Genomic DNA, 21897 nt, shown 5'->3' with positions numbered 1-21897 from the left:
AGTCCGAGATGAGTGCCTGGTACTGCAAAGCTTACCGTATGTTTCGATGAAAATGTGTTTGTGGTACTGCACTCGAGGAGTGGTGGGAGGTCACATAACTACCATCTTTCTATGGGAGCAAAGAAGTAAACCTGGCCTCACAGTAGCCTAACCTCTAGTGGCTTTTTATTTTGAAATAGTACTTGCCAATGTTATTCTAACATACATTTTTTTAGGAACTCAGTTAATTTTATCTGTGCATGCAGCTGCTGTGTATTTCTGTACATGCAGACCACATTCACTTAGTGGCTATCATAACTGTAAGGTGTGTTTGATAAGGCTGTAACAGGCTTACCGAAACAGGATGTTTGGAGTCCTGGCATCCTCTAGATATGAAGGTAAAATTGATAATTCTCCTGCCCTTTTTCTCTGTTTTCTGTTTTTCCTCTCTCTGTCCCCAATTCAGAGAGCACCCGGTGGAATACTACATTGAAGAGGCGAGGAGGCTGAAGCACATAGCTGATGCAATGGTAAGTCTCGGCCCTGTGCTAGAAATGCTCACCAGCTCTCGCATTCAGAGCCGATCCCTGCCTGCATGGGATAAGATTCAGCGGCTAACATGACTTCCACCCTTGGCGTGTGTTCGAGTCGCCCGTGGGGAGGCTGTCTTTATCTGCCAAGTGTTGAGACATTTCCCTTGGCTATAAACACCCCTAGAGAACACGCCTAAGAGAAGAGGCTTCAGAGCTGGCGCTGTCTGAGGTCAGCAGGCCTGTTGGCTTTGCAGAGCTGCCACAGAGTCCTTGGAAGAGAGGTGCAACAGTTAGTTACAACACAGTTTACTCTGAACCATCAGGATCCTCACGGTAATCGTGTTGCTGGTGAACAAGACTTGGAAGTGCCCGTTGCAGATGCCACTGTCTTTCTCCGCTGTGGGCGGTTTAACAGCGTGCGTGAAGGAACATCTTTTGTTGCTACTGATGGTTCACTCAGCTAATGTACGTTTGCCACTTGCCATTTACCTGTGAAAATGAAGTGAGGGAATACTGCAGTGGGCAAGCCCCATCTGCCTCTGCCGAGGCAGGCCTGCAAGACCAGGCGATAATATCCAAAACATGTGAAGGTAATAAATTACTCAAGGAAGACATTGAGGGAGAGATAGAAATAGCCAGAGCACACGCAGCTGGTGACTGGGACCACATTAGGGGCTCTGCTGAGAAGCCTTTAATTATCACCCAGAGGCCTGACTTGCATCTTTTCCTTTCTTCAAATCCTGCCTAACTAGGGCAAAAAAAGGAATTCAGGTACACTTGAGAGAAGTAGCTTTTGTCTTAGTCTAAACAGGAGAATTTTGTTCCCAATAGACCGACAAGACTGGAAGGGCCTTCCAGTACCTAGATGCTGCCCTTTCCTTCATCGAATACGGCCTTGCCTTGGAATCGGACCCAAGAGACCGAAAATGCGCTTCCAGCGTGTTCAGAGGCACCATAGATCTCCTCAAGTAAGCGGTTTTCACAGCGTGGTGGTCAGGCAGCGTGTTTGGAGCGGGAGGGGGAGTTGTGTTGTTGTTTGCAACTGGCAGCTCTGGATTCCCCCCCAACGGAGCAGCGCCCGGGTTGCTGCACAAGCACGAGACAGCCCATGGCCAGGCACCAGAGACAAATCCTTTGGCGTGTTCCAGCACCGCTGATCAGAAGGAGGCACCGTGTCCTACTCGGCACCTGAGCCGCGCAGCCGAGGTACACCAGAGGACACTGGTTACGACAGTCAAGGACATGAAGGAGTTTTTAGTTCATCCAGCTCTGGTGTTGCTTTTGCCTGTCGGCTCAGTAGTATTTCAGTTAAGAAAAGCAAAGCAACTGTATTGTGTGTGGAAGAACAGTTTGTGCTTTCTGGTCTTGATGGACTGTATTTCCAAGTTGGTGGTGTTGCTTTGTTTTCAAAGAGGAGATTGGCTTGCTTGTTTTTTGCCAGAAGAAACATTTCCACTAAGATGTCTGTCTTGTCCAGAAACACTTGAATTAATATTTCACCTTCAGTAGCAGGGGCACCTCTTCTGGGCCCCAGGCCTAGAGGTGGCCCATGGAGGGCTTCTCCTTGTAGGGATGGTGCCCGTTAATCAGCGTAAGAGCAGAGTGAGTCACGTAAGGGGCCACATCTGTTCCTGCTGCCCGGGAAACAAGGCATTTGGAGACACAGTCCTCTGCTCAGGATCGCACAAACCACTCGGTGCCAGCACTAAGAACTCGGGGCAGGTTTCCTGACTTTTGGAGCGGTGTTTGAGATAACAGCATGCACTGATTGTTCATAAACAGTGGGCCTTCAGAGCACTGACGGCTGACAAGACTCTGTTCATTTTGTTTCCTTAGATTCGTCATGACGCTGAAATCCTTTACAGACTCCACAGCATCTTCACAGGAAGTAATCTTTGCTGTGTTATGGTATGTAACTGTTTTTCCGTGCCTTCATATTCTGTTTTTAGACTTGCCAGACCCATTAATTTCAGGGGCGAAGGAATGAGTTAAATGGGAATTGGAGTTCTGCAAGGAAAAAGAAAACACAGTATAAAAACCAGAATGAACTGGAACATCTCTGAAGGGAGCCGGGATACCACAAGGGACCACGTGTGGAAGGCACAGGCTCTAAAATTCGATCTGCTGGTAACTGGAGAGCACAAAAGGGCTTTCTCCAAAGGTGAAAGAATGTGCTTTGGCTGCCCATGTTTGAGCCGCGTAACTGAAGCTGAAGCTGAACATAGCGAAGGCTCTTCTGGATGGGGGCTTGCTCAGCTTGTGACACCTACGGGAGGCTGGGCACATGTTTCTATAAAAGACCAGGCATGGCCCTTCCTCGGTTGCTTTTTTTCCCTTGGGATGTTTTGAAAGAGTCTTTTCTTAAGCTGAGCCGGAGGAGGAGACATTGGGAGCTTTCTTGCCGCTGCAGTACAGCTGATGTGTGCCTGCCTGTGTCCCACAAGGCTGGTGACTGCTGAGCAGGCAGCAGCCGGCGTCAGCACTGATGCTTGGGTGTGTTTCTGTTCACAGCATGCGCTGCCAGTCCCTTCTGCACATGGCAATGTGCCGTTACAAAGAAGACACTGCCCTGAAGTATTCCAGGATCCTGAGTGACCACTTCAAGGTAGGGCCCGCGTGTCACTGAGCTGCCAGCTGGGTGGCTGCGGGACTTACTGCTGTTGGCTGACCAGCCCAAACCTAACAAGAGTTCTGTTCCTTGCTGCAGACTTCCTCCAGATCTACACAAGCACCTTTTCCACGTGTTGCAAGGTAAGATTTAAAAATACGTCCGTTGTCACGTTTGTACGAGGGTGTGAGTGAAAACAGGAGCTGGAGTGTTTGAGTTGCTGCCTGCATTTGGGAGTGCCTCGCCACTCGCTCCTTCTTGCCCCCTGAAATCATACCGTTCGGGGCAGGAGTATTTCTGCTCTCTCCTTCCTGTCTTTTCTCCTTGGAAAGGGCTTTTTTTGTTACGAGGTCCAGAGTTATGCCTTCACCCTGTGGTAGCAGAACTTTCATAGTGTTCTCTTTGGCTCAGTCACCACTTAAGAAAAAGAAGCTAATTTTCTAATTTCGGAGTTGTTGATCGTTTTGTCCTTTCTGTGTACCTGCAGCAGTGGTGCTGTGTATGTGGCAGCAAAAGTCAAAGTCAAGCTGTCATGTAATGGTGTTTGACCTGGTGCCCAGCAGACTGGGCCCGTGTTTGAATGACAGGGAGCAAGATGGAGTTTTTCTGTGTGCGGTGGCAATTGCATTTGGCAGAGAGCTACCCGGCTCCACGCCTGTCCCTATTAAACTCTGTGGCTGAGAGAGGTTTGGTTGGTCTTTTAAGAGTGATGCTGAAATTCCACCTTGCACAGTACAGTTTATTGGGAAGTCAGTGGTGTCCCCAGAGCAGCGGTGGAAGCCCTGTCCTACCAGTGCCTAAAAGTGGGTTGGGTGAAGAAGTGCTGTGATGAAGCCAGCCTGTGTCAGAAGGCAGGCAGCTGGCCACTTTCACTGGCCCTAGGGCTCTAAAGAAGCGTGTGTGGGCTGACCTGGCTGCTGTGACCAGCTGTCAGAAAGCTCCAGCCTCCATCGGTGGGGAGCTTCAGCGTGTCTGAAATGGAAGTCGTTTGGAAAAAGCATTCCGATAATGTGGTGAAGGCTTCCCCAAGTAGGTGTAGATGTTGGGAGGTGGCTGGGTGGCCCTTTCTGATGTCTGGACCCACATTTTTTTTCATCAAGAGGAGTCCTCTGAGTCACACATTGCTTCAAAAACCTTGGCCTTGCACTCGAAGGACAATTACTTGTTACGTAGCTGAACACGTAAGTTACGTAGCTGTTACGTAGCTGAACACGTCTCAGTTTTCAATACTCCACTCCACGCTGCAGGCCTGGATGGTACCAAATAGCTCCCGGCATCAAATAGTCTGATGTCTTTCACTCTGAAGTTAACCGTTCGTGATGGTGTTTCTTTCTCCTGCAGAAGCACAGACATGGCTTATGCTGGCAGCTACAGCGGGAACAGCAATGGCTCTGCAGTCACTGTGCCCTACAACATCCCAGACATCAGCTCTGCCTATGTCAACATCACTTCCCATATCCTCTATGCATGTGATATTTGGGAAGAGGCCGATGCACTGGCCGGGAAGAACACGGGTAAGTTTTTGCCCTCTGTCTTTTCGGTCACATGTGTGGTGGTTGTGTGCATGTACTTGCTTCAATCCTAACGCTCAGCGTAGCAAACGCTGATCAAAGCATCACGTGTGTTGAAGCAGACAGCTGTGGCACATTGGCGGGTTATTGGCAGGGATACCTGATGGTGATAAATTGATGAGTGCTCCAATTCAAAGGTTGTCTTGGCATCCTCAGAGGTCTTAAGAGCTCAGGGGTGAGGGTATCAAGTGCAGGGAACCAGCCAAGTTGCTGCACGGTAACACGAGAAGCATAAGGGGGTTTTTGCGGTTTGTTTTTCCCTTGGGGGCGCTTAGCTTTTCTGAGTTGGTTCCCCTTCTTTAAAAACAGGTCTTTGGCCTGTAGCCTCGTGTTTTAGTTGGTTTGTCAAACCTGCAGGTATTTTGGCCTTGAAAACGGTGAAGCTGGCTTCTCTCGGTAACAGAGAAGCCGAGCAGCTCTTGCTTTGGAGTCCCTGCTGGGCACAAGACCAGTATTTGCCGGTACCATTTCCTGAAATGGATGCTACTTTTTGGATTTTACAGTTTTGTTGTTAAAAGTGTTGTGTTCTCCTGTGGTACAAGCAGCAGTGAATAAGCAAAAGCCCTGGAGTGGTTTAAAGCCCAAAGTGTCGTGAGCTGCTGTGGGCGACAGGATGTGTTGCCACCGTCTGCTGGCAAAGTGGCACAAGAAAATCATCACGATGAGCCTGGCTGAATTGTGGGAGGGCTGTGCTGAAATTCAAAAGGCTTTGCAAGTCCCCCTTTGAAGGGAGTAACTTCAGTTGCTGGGTGTCCTCTGAGCAAATCTGTGCTCGCAGCAGCAATGCGTGTGTAGTATTTTGGGTTATATCCTCCAAAGGCTGGTAAAAGACTGTCACTGAGAAGGACAAAACCTGCTCTCTGTTGCTGTTTTACCGGAGGGGAATGATGACTGGGGTAGTAAATACTGCCAGGGGCGTGGATCTGTGCAGGACAACAGTAAATACTCCTGTGGGCTTGGCAGTTGTTGCCGCTGTTCAGGATGGTGAAGGAGTTTCAGACCTGGAGCCTGTTGATACTCAGCGTAAGGTACAGACGCTCAGAGGTACAGAGAGCAAGTACATCAAACTAAAAATAAAAAAAGGCCGCATCCTTGATTCTTTTCTGCAATTCATAGGGAGTAAGAGGAGGAGGAAAGAGCAGTGGCCTTGAGATATCCCTTAAACAGGGAAGATGAAAACTAGTGGAAAGCGGTTGGTTGTAAGTGATGTTGGAGCCACCTGTGCAGAGCTGGAGCTGGCGGCAGGAGAGGAGGGCTCTCTCCAATCTGCCTGACGTGCCCAGCTGTGAGCAGCCCCAATCAGAGCTGTATCTCTGTCCAGCTGGACAGATTGTGAAACCCGTTCAGCTGAGAAGTCCTGACGTCTCCAAGGTCTGAGGATGGGTGAAGCAAAGGGACCAGCCCGGTGACAGCGGTGTGTGCTGCCAGGCACCCCTCAGAAAGACACCAGACTTGGCCGGTTTAAAACCTGGGGGAGGCGCGCGGTAGGGACTGGGGTGTGAACACCCAAACTCCTGGCCACCTACCGCGGCGTCTCGGTGTCCTTTCAAAGCCAGAGCCCGGGGAGGCGGTTCAGCGTGTGTGTGCCCGTGTGAGTGCGTTTTCCTCCCACGTGCCCTGCCCTCTGTGCTTGTGACGCTGCCCGGCCTTGGGCTAGCGCTGAGCTCTCTGCATTAACGATGTGTTTAGCGGGACCTGCCGACTGACAGGGTGCTGCTGCTGCCGCTGCTCGCTGCCCCTCGCCTGTCAGATGTGCCTGTTGTGTGAAACCAACCAAATGTTTTCTCCCTCCCTCCCCTTTGTGCAGAGTTTTTTGCTGAACTCGGCACAGCGACGTGCGCTCTGGCGCTGAACAGCAGCGTGCCCGAAGCGGTACGCTACGCTAGGCAGGGTTTGCAGTGGCTGAGACGCGAAACAGCTACACCTTAAGGTGGGTGAGTACCTGGAACTTTCTCACGCTTTTGAAGCCTCAGTACCAGTCTGACTTGTTGAATTACTACATTAAAAGCACCTGCAAGGGCGAACAAATGGAGGTGGAAGGAACCTGGTTACAGTGGAACAACCGTGAAGACCAGCACTGCCTCCAGCACCGACACCGATACCTGCGCCGACACCCGCAGTGACACCGATCCTGACACCGCCCCTGACACCGCCCCAGCACTGACACCGTCAGCGTAAAAAAGAGAATAAAACTTCTTTATACTTTTTTTAACTCAGTGGCAGCAATGGGGTGCTTCAGTCCCTCCGAGCTGTGCGCAGGCCGGGGGGTTTATCCTGTGCGCACAGGCTGGGGTCGAGGGCAGGATTTCAGGGTGCCAGCGGAGGCACAGAGGGCGTTTGGTTTGTGGCAGGAGCCTCTGGGAGCAGAGGGATCAGCCTCGCCTCTGCTCCCTTAGAAGGCACCGGAGATCTGCCGCAGCAGAGCGGCAGCGCGCTCGGGGCGTTCAGTGGCTCCGAACCGGCACCGACACCGCCCCCAGCACCAGCACCCAGAGAACATTCCGGGTGTCGCCAAGAGCTGCAGAGCTGGTTTGCCCAGACCTGGCATCAGGCTTGACCGAGGGAGGGAGAGGGTGTGGGGAACCCAATGCAGGCAGAGCTGGGGGGCGGATTCTGAAGTTCTCTTGCATAAATACAAAGGAAATCAAGCCCTAGAAAGTTAAAAAAAGAAACCACTACCAAAGAGAAAGGAGAGACTGACGCGAGCCCTCCCCAGCCCCCGAGGACCCCCAGATGCCCGGGCAGCCCACACGGCGGGGGCTCGCTGCAGGGGCTGCTTGGCCCGGAGAGCCGGCCGGCCTGAGAATTAAGACAGAATTATTCTCTGCAACATCGGAAGTATCATTGGAAAGCCAGAGTGACAAGCCATCCTGCTGGAGGAGGCAGGCGCATCTACCTTTGAAGAGGCAGAACATTGGAAACACCGTAGGAACATCTCCTCTCAGCTGACCAGACACAACTGCCTGCATCCCAATAACTAACGGAACCACAGTTTGTAAGTGCAGGATGCTCGGATGGTACCAAGAGTTCTGAAGGTCACAAATGTGCCACAAAGTCTAGCATAAAAGTAACAAGTTATAGATAAAGTTCTGATGAAGGTGAGGCGTTTGTGATACCAACACATTTATGACGTGTAATTCATGTCTGTGTGCATTTGTAGCCGCACACACGCACATTCCCATGCAAACACAAAACCAGCGTAACAAGCAAAAGCCCAATCCTGCACCTAAAATACTCTTCCGAGCTTTGTGCTCAGTCGTGGTGAGGCCGTTTGTACCTGTTGACCGGATTCAACAGGCCGATGCGATCAGCTTTTTCTTAGTGGGCTCGCTGAATAGAGCCTGTAAGTATGATCTATCAGCCTTTACTGCTCTGTGAGTCCAGGTACCCCAAGAAAAAACCACAGGGGTCCCTTCCTGTCATCACGCCTCTGGGATCCTCCAGCATTGAGTCTCAAATGTAAAAATAAAAAAAAGCTCACAGCGTTCAGTTGATAAGTGGTTGCATAAGAAAGGGGTAGTGAGTAAGAAGAGGCTGTTACCGTAAATTCGGTCTCAAAAGAACCCCCTAAGACTTAGTATGAAGTTTTGGAAGGCCGGCGTTCTGTATTGCAGCAGTGGACACACGGGGGATCCCTCCACCTCACATGCATGCTGAAAGTACACTACAATCCCCTGTCTCAGCCGAATTCTTCTCTTGTGGTTCCAATCCTTGTTTCAGTTTCAGGGTCATCTTTCAGTTCATCATCATCTTCATCTTTCTTCCACTACTTTTCATCTTGCACAATTCTAAGAGTTCAAGATGTTGTATTAAAAGCTTAGGTAGTGCAAGCAGATCCTGTATACTAAATTCTCTTAATCTAGCAAAACAATTAAGCATCCTATGTTAAAACTGTCTCTCTAGGATTAGCTTGACTGGGTTTTAAGCCAGCCCTGGGTTGGGACTATACAAGAAGCGGGCTAAGGACACTTCTCGGGCCTGTGGAGCAGCACCCCGGTTGCTTTGGTAATATTACGAGAGAGCTCCGTCCTGAACACCTTTCACTAGGCCTTAAAATCTGTTTCAAACACACCAGAGGTTGTATTTAAAATTCTTCTCCAGTTGGCTTTGCAGAGAACCTCTGCTGCACCCTTAGCCCCTGTGTGCTTCCCTGCTCTGCATTTTGCACAGCTTCACCCCCTGCAGTAAGCAGATGGAACAGCGAGGTACCAGGCACTAGAGCTGTTCCACCCGTCTCTGTCCTTTACATGACACCTTCTGTTTTCATGGGCAAGCAGTTGTGAGCTGAACTCACTTTTTCCAGGAGCGCAGTATCCATCCGCTGATCTCTAAACTGCAATGGGCACTGTAAGGCAATGGCACTCAGGCCACAGTCTGCACGGAGCTACCTGGTCACGCAGTGCTCTTCCCCTCTCCAGCTGCTGGAGTATGTTAGAATTCTTTCAAAACCACTGCACTGCATTAATAGGAAGAGCTTTGCACTATGAGAAACTGCATGATACCCTTCTTCAGTGCTCAGCCCTAACTTACACCAGTTTCTTTTTTTTTTATTATTCAGAAGAAGATGTTCCCAGTGTCTGGGAAAATGCTGTGTGCTATCTCAGCCATAAGGAGTAAGGCAAATAAACCAGGCTGGAAAGACTCCCTCTGTGATTTGCTTCAGTAGCAATTTATGTGAACAGGAAACCTGCTGCTCATTTCAGGCAGAAGAGAGTCACAGCCAAAAAATCCCGTGATAAAGGCTGTATCATACAAATGTGGATTAGGAGTTTCCTAAATTCTATTTACAGAAGAAAGTGCTGGAAGAAGAGCATAGGATCATAGAACGGTTTGGGTTATCTGGTAGCCTAATTATCTTTCCTCTTTCCTCATTTTTTAAGCAAGCTTTGTGTTTTTCGAGTTGTAAGATGTCTGAGCCGAGGGGGGGTGTGTGTGTAATGTTTCAGTGACTTACATCTTTGTTATAATCGTGGGCTTCAAATGTGGCTGCTTTTCAGAAACATTTGAAGCATCGCACCTCTTGCAGCACAAACAGCATTTTATCTTTATTGTCAACAAAAATATTTGATGTGATAAACAGAAGAGTTTGGCAGCTCTTATAAAAATTTTTTAAACACTTCTTCAAAACTGCGCGTACCACTAATGTGCTCGCAACACATTTTTGGTGGCAGTAGCAGGATTATTAAGCAGTATTCAGAAATCATTCTAAGTTGCTCTAAGTAAAAAAGTTGCCCTGCTGTGTTGGTGTGCTAGGTAACGGCTGTGTTGGTGTGATAGGTAACCACTGTGTCCGCTGTGTTGGCGTGCTAGGTAACCGCAGCGTTGGTGTGCTAGGAACAGCTGTGTTGGTGTGCTAAGTAACGGCTGTGTTGGTGTGCTAGGAACAGCTGTGTTGGTGTGCTAAGTAACGGCTGTGTTGGTGTGCTAGGCAACCGCTGTGTTGGCGTGCTAAGTAACGGCTGTGTTGGCGTGCTAGGTAACCGCAGCGTTGGTGTGCTAGGAACAGCTGTGTTGGTGTGCTAAGTAACGGCTGTGTTGGTGTGCTAGGAACAGCTGTGTTCGTGTGCTAAGTAACGGCTGTGTTGGTGTGCTAGGTAACCGCTGTGTTGGCGTGCTAGGCAACCGCTGTGTTGGCGTGCTAAGTAACGGCTGTGTTGGTGTGGTAGGTAACGACTGTGTTGGTGTGCTAGGTAACCGCTGTGTTGGCGTGCTAGGCAACCTCTGTGTTGGCGTGGTAAGTAACCGCTGTGTTGGCGTGGTAGATAACCGCTGTGTTGGCGTGCTAGGCAACCGCTGTGTTGGCGTGCTAGGTAACCGCTGTGTTGGCGTGGTAGATAACCGCTGTGTTGGCGTGCTAGGCAACCGCTGTGTTGGTGTGCTAGGAACAGCTGTGTTGGCGTGGTAGGTAACCGCTGTGTTGGCGTGCTAGGCAACCGCTGTGTTGGTGTGCTAGGAACAGCTGTGTTGGCGTGGTAGGTAACCGCTGTGTTGGCGTGCTAGGTTAACTGCTGTGTTGGTGTGATAGGTAACCGCTGTGTTGGCGTGCTAAGTAACGGCTGTGTTGGTGTGCTAGGCAACCGCTGTGTTGGCGTGCTAGGCAACTGCTGTGTTGGCGTGCTAGGTAATCGCTGTGTTGGTGTGCTAGGTAACGACTGTGTTGGTGTGCTAGGTAACCGCTGTGTTGGCGTGCTAGGCAACCGCTGTGTTGGCGTGCTAGGTAATCGCTGTGTTGGTGTGCTAGGTAACGACTGTGTTGGTGTGCTAGGTAACCGCTGTGTTGGCGTGCTCGGTAACCGCTGTGTTGGCGTGGTAGATAACCGCTGTGTTGGCGTGCTAGGCAACCGCTGTGTTGGTGTGCTAGGAACAGCTGTGTTGGCGTGGTAGGTAACCGCTGTGTTGGCGTGCTAGGCAACCGCTGTGTTGGCGTGCTACGCAACCGCTGTGTTGGCGTGCTAGGTAACCGCTGTGTTGGCGTGCTAGGTAACCGCTGTGTTTGTGTGCTAAGTAACCGCTGTGTTGGCGTGCTAGGCAACCGCTGTGTTGGCGTGCAAGGTAACCGCTGTGTTGGCGTGCTAGGTTAACTGCTGTGTTGGCGTGCTAGGTAACGGCTGTGTTGGTGTGCTAGGTAACCTTTGTTGGCTGTGTTGTGAGTGCGCTAGGTAACGGCGCTGAGGAGCAGTCCCCTCACAGGGCTGTAGCTGGCAGCCAGCGATTCTGACCTGCGTTGCAAACCGTCCTGAGACCATTTGGAAAGCCCGGCGAAATGTCCAGGTTGTGTGTTAACTTTTTATCCCTCGTTTAGGTAACGACAGGGTTTAGGAGACTGAGCATGCCGAATGTTCAAAAAGGATGTGGGAGGCTGGTTTGCTTTGGCAGGCGCAAACCAAGTCTTTCTCAGTGTGTGCTGCTTGAAACCGTGCCTGCCTTGGCTGATGTTTCTCTTGTGGTTGTCTTTCAGAATGCTCCAGGACGACCTGCAGCTCAGTGATAGCGAAGAGAGTGGTGACGACCAAGTCAGTTTTCGATGTTCTTATGCACTAGGCACACAGACATCCCATCGTGACTTGTGGAGCTGAGTTCCTTAAGCTCACCTTTCCTCCCCCTCTCCTCTTTGTTTTTGTGAACAAAACAGGTTGTTGAAAAGCCACCACCTTCTTCGCTTGCTCCTCCAAGATACAGGTTTGTTCCCAAACTACTAGCTAGACCAAAATAGGGGGGGAAATACCAAACTACCTTTTCTATAGGGGGTAGATGGGTAAGGGTTCCTGGTTTCTCTTGTAGATACAGGCTTTGGTTTCTAACTGCCTGAAGCTGCTGCTGAAAAGTGGCTTTAGTTGTGTGGGGTTTTACCAAAAGCTCCAGTCAGAAATGGATACTCCAGGCATGCTGGATTTTGCCTATGAAGCAGGATTCCATTTCCCCAGCTGTTCCCTTGTTTTCTGCTCTTCCCGTCCATGAGTGTGTATGTAGATCACACTGGAGCTGATGGGATTTTCAGGTGTAGTAGTGATGGGTGAGTCCAGTTTTAGTTCAGAAGGAAGCCCAAAACAGCCAAGTGGGTGAAGAACAGCGAAGGGTCAGGTAGACTCCCTGAGGCTGTTTCAGCTCCTCCCGATAAGGCAAGTGATTGTACACCATTCCTGCCATGGATTGCTAACCAGAAGCAATATTCAAGGTAGGCTGATCAGCCATGTGCCAGCATTAGAGGAAGAAAGGTGGAGAAGCCCATAATTTTTCCTATAGGAGAGCATGGACATCCAATTTTGGCTTAATACCTGTATTCTTCAAGCACAGGGTAATGGTCTATAAAATGAGGCTTGCAGAAGGGCCCGCCAGTTCTTGGCATGAACTGCATCCCTGCAAACTCTTGAAAGAGAGCGTTCTCACGATACCAGTGTGGATCAGGGAGGAGCTTGCCTCCAAATCATACAAATGTATGATGTTGGAAAGAGGTTTCAAAGTCAAAAAATGAACGTTTTGATTTTGTAAGGCCATTTCAAAATGAAAAGAAGCTGTGCATAAAAGTCATGGCTCTCCCTCGGTTCCATTCACTCCCATTGTCAGTGCTGGAGAAAAACACTTTTGAGTCAGGGAGGGTGTTGGAAAAACTGCTGCTCCTTGACATGGCTGTCAATGAAGCAGTTCTAGCACCTTGAGCGAGTAACACAGAGGAAGGAGTGAAAACTTCAAGGGGAGAATACAAAAGGAGAAACCATCCTGGAATGTATGTTTCTGTCTTGTTAGCCTTGATTGGAAATTTTTCTTTTGAGGGTTGGGGCTTTCAGAAAAGCGCTTGAGAGTTTCAGTTGTTTTCTAAACTTTGGCTGGCTAAATGCAGCTTGACATTGCAGCAGTGATGTCCTGCTGCAGTATTTGTCTGGGTTGGAGTTGCAGGTTTTATTATTTCCAGAGGTTTTTTACTCCAGTGCTTCATCTTTTGAGTCTAACAATGTATTCCTTTGGCCTTCTCCCCTCTCCTCTCAGTGCCAAAACACAGGGTGTCAGCTTTAATTTTGAATCCTGCCATGTCAATAGAGTAAGTAACCTTCAGCCATGCTGCCTTCTAATTTTAGCTCATGGTGGCCTTGGAGCGCCCCACAGTCGCAGCCCAGGAGTGTGGCATCAGCACATTCCATCAGCCCGGAGTCAGGGAGCACCAGTGACTCAGACAGCTCTTCAGACTCAGAGAGCACGTCGAGTGGCAGTGAAGCAGAAGACCCTCCGAGAGCGTCAGGACCTGAGGTGAATGCAAATCAAATGCAGAGGCTGCTTAGTACAGCCTCTTGCCTCAGCCTCTCTGTGTCCAGATGCCACCAGGACAGGAGACTGGAAACACCGTCGCTGTCCAGGGGTCCCCTTGACATCTTTGCTGCATCATCAGCCTTTGGTTGCCCTTTGTTGTCCTTCTAGAGCTTGTGAATTAAGTAACAGCATGATTATAGAGTTTTACCTGACTAACCTGGAAGTGTTGCCCCCTCTCCTTTGGCATCATTGTCTAGCACTCCTGGAGGAATTAGTGCCTTCCCTGGCGGGACACAAGCGAGGTGCGGATGAGATGCACGGCTTGTCTGGGGTGTTTGGGGCCCAGCTCCACCCGTGCAGCTTTTGTGGGTGCCGAGGCTATGGGCTGCTTCAGGGTGAGACTAGTTTCCTGGTAGGTTAAGTGAGGCCGCTGCCTCCCTGCAGCTCCTGTGGGTGAGTGGCAGATTCAGCTTCTCCCAGATGGCAGCTGAAGTGATGAGACCTGCAGGAAGGGCTGGGATGTGCTTAGACTTGCTTCTGCTGAATTTGGAGAGCACTGCAGTGGCATTTCTGAGGCTTTTATTGGGAAAAGCAGACAAAGAGAACTTGGTGCCTTAAACTTTCAAAACTGAGACCATGCATTTTTTAAAAATCTGCTCCAGACATGCTCACGCCCTGTCGGGGGAGGCAGCGGGTCTGCCTCTAGTCTAACTGAAGAAGAATTTAACCTTGAAGACATTCCAGTGTATCCATGAGAGGCCAGAAAGTCCCGAGAAGTGCCATGGAAACAAGATTAGAGAACTAAGATAAGAAGAACTGTCCTGACGATTCAGGCGAGAAACTATCACCCAATCGTGAACTGTTAGTTACTAAAGTAAACCAATCCTGTATGAACACCTACTTTGAAGAAGGTTATAAAAAAGCTTGTTAAAACAATAAAGGGGCTTTTGCAGCCATTTTGGTCGCTTTCACACAATCTGATGTTTGTCGTGTCCGTCTCAACTGCGACAAATGGTGACCCCGACGTGATAAATTAGAGCGACGTGATAAATTAGAGCGACGTGATTGATTAGAGCAACGTGATTAGAGCGAAGTGGTCATTTAAAGGAGAAGTATAACGGCGGCGGGAAGAGCCGCGGAGACGGAGCCCGGTGTAGCTGAGAGCAGAGGGAATCTGCCTGGTCCGGACCTGAATTTCGACACCTAAAAAGGTGAGCCACCGGGAACGGGACTGTAATTATGGGGCAGTCATTAACAAAGGAAGAGGAGACAATTTTGTCTACCTGGAAAGCCCTATTAAAAAGAAAGGGGGTTAAAACCTCAGAACAAAGCCTGAAAAAGATTTTGCTATGGAGTAAGATGCAAGGCTTTGAAGCCACAACAGTTACTGCATTCAGTGTGAGTGCATGGCAAGCAGTAGGATTGAAAATATTGGATGAGGTCTCTAAAGGACAAAAAGAGGCATGTGAGTTGGCAACCACATGGCGCTTATTGAGTGAAACCTTAAAGGAATGGAAGATAGAGCGTGAGGCCTCTGATGGGAAACTAACAGACATTCGACCTGAAGACAATGACGGGGAGGACTGTGGCAAAGGGACAAAGGCAGTGGATACCTCAGCCTCAGGAATAGCAGGCAGGAAACCCCTCACGGGCAAAAGCAGATCGCGCCCTCGCCCACCTCCTCATCCTCCACCATTAAATATTTTGCGGGGCGATGAGGAGCCCCCCCCACCTAGTGGTGCAGCGGCGGCCCCTAGCGGCGCAGCAGCAGAAGGGGTGATTCCATCAGCCCCCCCCGAGGAGGAAAATAGGGCTGGTAACACAGAGCCAGAGAGCGAGAGCGAAAATGAAAGTGAGGGAGAAGAAGCTTTAACCACGGCTTTACAAACTCTACATATCACAGATAAACCCATGGTGAAGAAAGCCCAGCCATGGACTCTCCCTCCATCCACAGTAACTGTAATTCCAAGGTCCCCTGATCGATTTTGGGAGGGAGTTAGAAAGTATGCTGCTGAGGCTGGCAACTGGGATCTGGTTGAACGCCTCAGCCCATACTCTCCAACCCCGGCATGTCCAAAGCCTGTAGATATAGCAGCAGAGGCTTATGGTGCATTCCCTGTTTATAAAGCTGTTGCAGGCACAAATGAGCATGATGAGCACAATCCGATCAGTTGGAAGGTGGTGCAGGATTTGCAGAATAAAGCACAGAAATTTGGAATCAATTCTCCTGAGGTGATGCAACTTATTCGAATAATCAGCACAGATTTGTTGTGTCCATATGATGTTACACATCTCGCACAAGTGCTGTTTCAGCCAGTACAATTACAAGTGTTTCAATCTACTTGGAGGCAGATGGCACGAGCAGCTGCACAAAATAATGCTCGACTGCCACAAGACGATCCGAGGTTAGGACTCGGAGAAGACGCCTTGCTTGGCGAGGGACCATTTAGTAACCCTCAGCTGCAAGCTACGTGGCCTCCGATTGTCCTTGAACAGGCACAACACATAGGGATTACAGCATTAAAGCGAACCATGGAAATGGCAGCTCCAAAACAGAAGTATATTGCTATCCGGCAAGGTCCTAAAGAACCCTTTTTGCAATTTGTAGAAAAAATATCTGCTGCATTGGAGAAACAGGTAGAAGATGAAACGTTAAGACAAATGTTATGCAAACAGCTAGCAAAGGATAATGCTAATGAGGACTGCCAAAAGATAATACAGTCTTTACCAGGAGATCCTTCTATTCCTGACATGGTGGCCGCATGTTCAAAGGTTGGTACAGTGGAACATAAAATGGCGGCTTTAGCTACTGCCATGAACATGCGAAATACAGGAAAATGCTTTGGATGTGGTAAAGACGGTCATATGAAAGTAAATTGCCCGAACAGAAGGTCGGCAGGCAAGCAGCCCATGACTGTCCCACCAGGAACTAATTGCAATAAATGTGGGAAATTGGGACATTTCGCAAAACAATGTCGTTCCAAGTTTCATGCTAACGGGCAACCGATACAGGGAAACCACAAGAAGAGCGCGAGAGGGCGCGCGAGGACATCAAATCCCCTCCAGACAACAGGTCAAATCCCCTCTGTGAGCAGCTATCAGCCGCAACTACTGGCTCAGCAGGGTTGGATGTATCCACCGCCGACACAATAACTATAGTTACAAAAGACATTGTTAAGGTCCCTCTTGAGGCAAGGGGTCCCATAGGACGAGGACTGAGTGCGTTACTTATAGGAAGATCAAGTAGCACCTTAAACGGATTAATCGTGCATGTGGGAGTCATTGATGCTGACTTTACGGGTCAAATTTGTGCATTAGTTTCGACCCTTTATCCACCTGTTACGATTCCAAAAGGTACTCGTCTTGCTCAACTTGTTCCTTTTTTGAGTTGTGTCCCAAAAGCAGAACAGCGACTGCGAGGCGATGGAGGCTTCGGTTCTACAGGACCCCCTCAAGTGTGCTGGTCTCAGACTGTCTCATCATCTCGACCACATATGACGTGCACGCTGTCAAATCATGGACATTCACCGACTACAGTAAGGCTTGCGGGGCTCCTAGATACGGGCGCCGATGTGACTATTATTTCTAACTATCTGTGGCCATCCACCTGGCCAACAGAGGATGTGGACACAGGGGTAGTGGGGCTGGGAGGCTCCGCACGAGCAAGAACAGCAGCTACGGCAATTCTGATCACCAATCCTGAGGGCCAACAAGCAGTCGTTAAACCATATGTGACAGCAGCTCCCCTCAATCTATGGGGGAGAGATTGCTTGTCACAGTGGGGGGTGAAGATTACTACGGATTTTTAACGGGGGCCACTGTGCTGCAGGGTGTTAGGCAACCCACGCTTGTTTTAACTTGGTTAACGAATAACCCTGTGTGGGTGGATCAGTGGCCCCTACCAATGGAGAAATTAAAGGCCCTGCAAGAATTGGTGGCAGAACAGCTAGCTGCTGGACACATTGAACCCTCTCAGAGCCCCTGGAATACTCCAGTGTTTGTGATAAAAAAGAAATCAGGAAAATGGCGATTTTTGCATGACCTGCGGCAGATCAATGCTGTCATGGCCACGATGGGGGCTCTACAACCAGGCATGCCTTCACCGGCCATGATCCCTCAAGATTGGGAAATCATTGTCATGGATCTCAAGGATTGTTTTTTTACAATACCATTAGCTTGTCAAGACAGGGAAAAATTTGCATTCTCTGTGCCTTCTGTCAATCATGCAGAACCTGCAAAAAGATATCAATGGAAAGTTCTGCCGCAGGGCATGAAAAATTCACCAACAATTTGTCAATGGTTTGTGGCACAAGCTTTGTCACCTGTAAGGGAAAGATTCCCTACCAGTTATTGTTACCATTACATGGATGACATCCTGTTAGCATCAAACAACAAGGAGCAGTTGAATGACATGGAGAATGTGACTAGAAATTCATTACAACACTATGGATTAGTTATCGCCCCTGAAAAGGTGCAGAAAGTAGAACCCTGGAAGTATTTAGGACTAACAGTCACAGGTAGGCAGGTAATGCCTCAACCTGTGAAACTTAACCTTGAAGTTAAAACCCTTAATGATGTACAGAAGTTAATGGGATCTCTGAATTGGATTAGACCCTATCTCGGACTGACCAATTCACAACTGCAACCTTTATTGGAATTATTAAAAAATTCCAATGATCCAACAGAACCCAGAGTATTAACTGAGGAAGCATTAAAGGTAATTCACATGGTGGAACGATCTATACACGAGAAATTTGTTTCTCGAATAGATCTGTCTCAATTGGTGCAACTCTTTGTACTAATTGACAAAACTGTACCATTTGGTGCTTTGGTGCAGTGGAATTCTGAGTGGGATGACCCACTGCACATTCTAGAATGGATGTTTCTGTCATTCCGACCACGAAAAACTGCTCCTGGACTGTTTGAGCTTATTGCTGATGTAATCATAAAAGCCAGAAAACGATGTACAGAACTAACAGGGCGTGACCCAGCTAAGATTGTTTTACCTGTTCAAAATTGGTATTTTGAATGGTGCTTGGCAAATAATTATGAACTACAGGCAGCCATGGCGGGTTTTCAAGGACAGGTGTCATATCACCTGCCGTCACACCCGCTACTGAAATTTGCCCGAGAAATACCATTTGGTCAAAAAAATTTAAGCCGCCCAGAACCAGTGAACGGCCCTACTGTTTTTACAGATGGCTCAGGAAAAACAGGTAAAGCAGCAGTAGTATGGTATGAAAACAACAACTGGAACAACAAAGTAGTATATCAAAATGGTTCTCCACAAGTAGTAGAGCTACGTGCAATGGCTGTTGTTTTTTCTATTTTTTCTGTTCCTGTAAATATTGTAACTGACTCGGCGTATGTAGCTAACTTAGTTTCTAGACTAGACAAAGTGGTTTTGACCATGTCAGACAATCAATTATTATTTGATGTACTTTTAGAACTCTGGAAAAGTATTCAACTACGGACAGAACCTTATTTTATCATGCACATCCGTAGTCATACCACTTTACCAGGATTTTATACAGAAGGTAATGCCAGAGCGGATGCTCTTGTTTCCGCTATGGCTCTTAATACTGTTCCTAACATTAAGCAACAAGCTGTATTATCACATCAATTTTTTCACCAAGGATATCGAGCTTTACGACGGCAGTTCGGCTTGTCTCATGCGGAAGCTCGGTCTATTGTAGCCGCCTGCCCTGACTGCCAAGGAACTCACACACCAGTGTATTTTGGTACTAACCCCAGAGGTATGCAGGCTTTACAGATTTGGCAAAGTGATGTTACTCACATAAATGAATTTGGCCGACAGAAGTATGTTCATGTTTCCATTGATACTTATTCTCATGCCTTAGTAGCAACAGCACATAACGGGGAGACAGGAAAAGATGTAGTTCGACACTTCCAAAAGGCTTTCTCTATGCTTGGGGTACCACGCCAAATAAAAACGGACAATGGCCCAGCATACATTTCACAGAAGGTTCAAACATTTTTTAATTTGTGGGGTGTTACTCATGTTACAGGAATTCCCCATTCCCCAACAGGACAAGCAATTGTTGAGCGTGCACATAGTACGTTGAAGCGGCAGCTTCAAAAACAAAAAGGGGGAATGATTGGGGAACCACCACAGGCATGTTTAGATAAAGCAGTTTATGTTCTTAACTTTCTCCATTACGGGGATAATTCTTCTTTACCTCCTCTTTTTCAGCATTTCTCTTCTCTTTTTTCAAAACAGGATTTGCAAAAAGACATCAAAGTGCATGTTAGAGATCTAATTACTGGCCAGTGGAGTGGACCATGTGAATTATTAACCTGGGGCAGGGGTTATGCTTGTGTCTCTACAGATGCCGGCCCTCGCTGGGTTCCTGCTCGGTGTGTTCGGCCTGTGCTGGAACCTGCATCAGGCTGAAGGATGGGTAGTTCCACAACCCAAGCAGAATATCTGGGTAACTTTGGCAAATATGACACATCAAGAAACCTTGTGCCTTTCTACTGCGAACCCGGAAAATCCATTCTCCACCTGTTTGGTGGGAGTGCCAGTAGACACATGGCCAATCCCACAAACCCTTCAGGCTTTCTCTCTTTGCAACTCTTCAAAAAATTGTACAGATAATTGGGATGGTGTATATAGTCACCTTCCACAGGTTACGCAAGAACCCCAAGAGCTAGAGTTGCTAGGCTCTGTTATAATGGATGCTTGTGTGTTTTTTAATTACTCCTATAACACCACACGGAGAGGGCAAAATGTGAATGCAACTAATGCTGCTTATCATAATTCAACTGCTTGGTGCAATTATACTTCGACTAACATCTCACGATCTTTTGCTGTTCCTCTTGCATTACCTCCTGGTGTGTTTCTAATCTGTGGAGATCGTGCCTGGGGAGGCGTCCCATCTAAACTGAATGGAGGCCCGTGTAGCCTCGGACGTCTCACGTTATTAACACCAAATGTGTCAATGATTCTGAATATGACTCGAAAACATAAGCGAGTCCCAAGGACCGTTCATCGGTTTGAAAGTTCTTGTCGAGATAACGTTGAATTCTGGAATCCAGGCCAGATCATAACGGCCTCCATATTGGCACCAGGAGTTGGTGTTGCAAATGCCTTAACGACTTTGAATAAGTTGGGATGTTGGCTTAGCAAACAGACTAATGCTACTTCTTTAGCTTTAAGTGGCCTTTTAACTGATGTTGATAGTGTTAGACATGCTACTTTACAGAACAGGGCTGCAATTGACTTTTTGCTTTTAGCGCAAGGACATGGATGTGAAGATTTTGAAGGAATGTGTTGCATGAATTTGTCTGACCACTCAGAATCTATTTTTAAAAGTATACAGCAGCTGAAGGATGGTGTGAGGCGTCTAACAGAAGAGGACGGATTGGATTGGCTTACAAGGATGTTTAAAGGATGGGGACTTTCTGGATGGTTGATATCTCTGGTCAAAACTGTGGGGGTCATGATCTTGGTAATTGTGACTGTGCTTTTGATGTTGCCATGTCTTGTCAGTCTTCTGCAAAGGGCCCTGCAGAAGACTGTTTCTGCAATATTTCTAGCACAAATACAAAAAGGGGGAATTGTCGGGGGAGGCAGCGGGTCTGCCTCTAGTCTAACTGAAGAAGAATTTAACCTTGAAGACATTCCAGTGTATCCATGAGAGGCCAGAAAGTCCCGAGAAGTGCCATGGAAACAAGATTAGAGAACTAAGATAAGAAGAACTGTCCTGACGATTCAGGCGAGAAACTATCACCCAATCGTGAACTGTTAGTTACTAAAGTAAACCAATCCTGTATGAACACCTACTTTGAAGAAGGTTATAAAAAAGCTTGTTAAAACAATAAAGGGGCTTTTGCAGCCATTTTGGTCGCTTTCACACAATCTGATGTTTGTCGTGTCCGTCTCAACTGCGACAACGCCCCGTGGCTTCAGACAGTTCCTCCAGCTTGCAAAACATTCTCAGGCCACTGGGGAGTGCATGGCTCTATCCTATGGACCACAGCTGGGCAAGCTGAGTGATCTAACTCCCCTGTGAATGCAGTTTTTATCTTCCCTCTGACAAGGTGTATCACAAAACACAACTGCTTGCAGTTCATGACTTTCCCAGGAGGAATCTGAATACCTGTCTGTACAATTCAGACTGAGGGAGGAGAAGAAAGTTCATCCAGAACTGGTGAAATGCTTATTTTCAGCACTGGAAGTGCCTTAATTTTGATTAGCATTAGCAACAAGAGGTTTCGCAGTTGCATCCCCGTCACTACAAAATGATTAATCTTTCTAAACCCAAGTAGATAAAATGTCATTTGAGGATACTTGTCAGTGAGCCTGAAATCCATATCCGCTGTGCTCTGCGTTCCCCCTTTGTCGATTCTGATATCATGTCTTTTCTTTTTTTAACCAGAATCGATCAAGCTTACTTGGTCTGCACTTTACATGAACTTTTAAAACCTGAGTCATTTTTTC

The 21897-nt window shown here is 48.1% G+C and overlaps 1 protein-coding gene across 2 annotated transcripts in view; it reads left to right on the top strand.

Annotated features, from left to right (window-relative positions):
* Positions 1-21315, top strand: part of LOC141935890 (syncytin-2-like) — a 146541-nt gene extending 125226 nt beyond the window's left edge. Inside the window, exons 2-4 of one of the 2 annotated variants that reach the window (XM_074852550.1) lie at positions 14309-14644; positions 16822-16969; positions 19784-21315. In XM_074852550.1, coding sequence (XP_074708651.1) covers positions 16928-16969; positions 19784-21094 — 1353 coding nt within the window. In that variant the 5' untranslated portion in view covers positions 14309-14644; positions 16822-16927 and the 3' untranslated portion in view covers positions 21095-21315. Of the gene's footprint in view, positions 1-14199; positions 14645-16821; positions 16970-19783 lie in introns of those variants that run through there. The other variant, XM_074852549.1, reaches the window with a different exon arrangement.
* The last annotated feature ends 582 nt before the right edge of the window (positions 21316-21897 follow it).

This window comes from Strix uralensis, chromosome 29, assembly GCF_047716275.1.
Source record: "Strix uralensis isolate ZFMK-TIS-50842 chromosome 29, bStrUra1, whole genome shotgun sequence".
In the NCBI taxonomy this organism is placed as follows: Eukaryota; Metazoa; Chordata; class Aves; order Strigiformes; family Strigidae; genus Strix; species Strix uralensis.
This window is presented reverse-complemented; position numbering and strand designations above follow the sequence as displayed.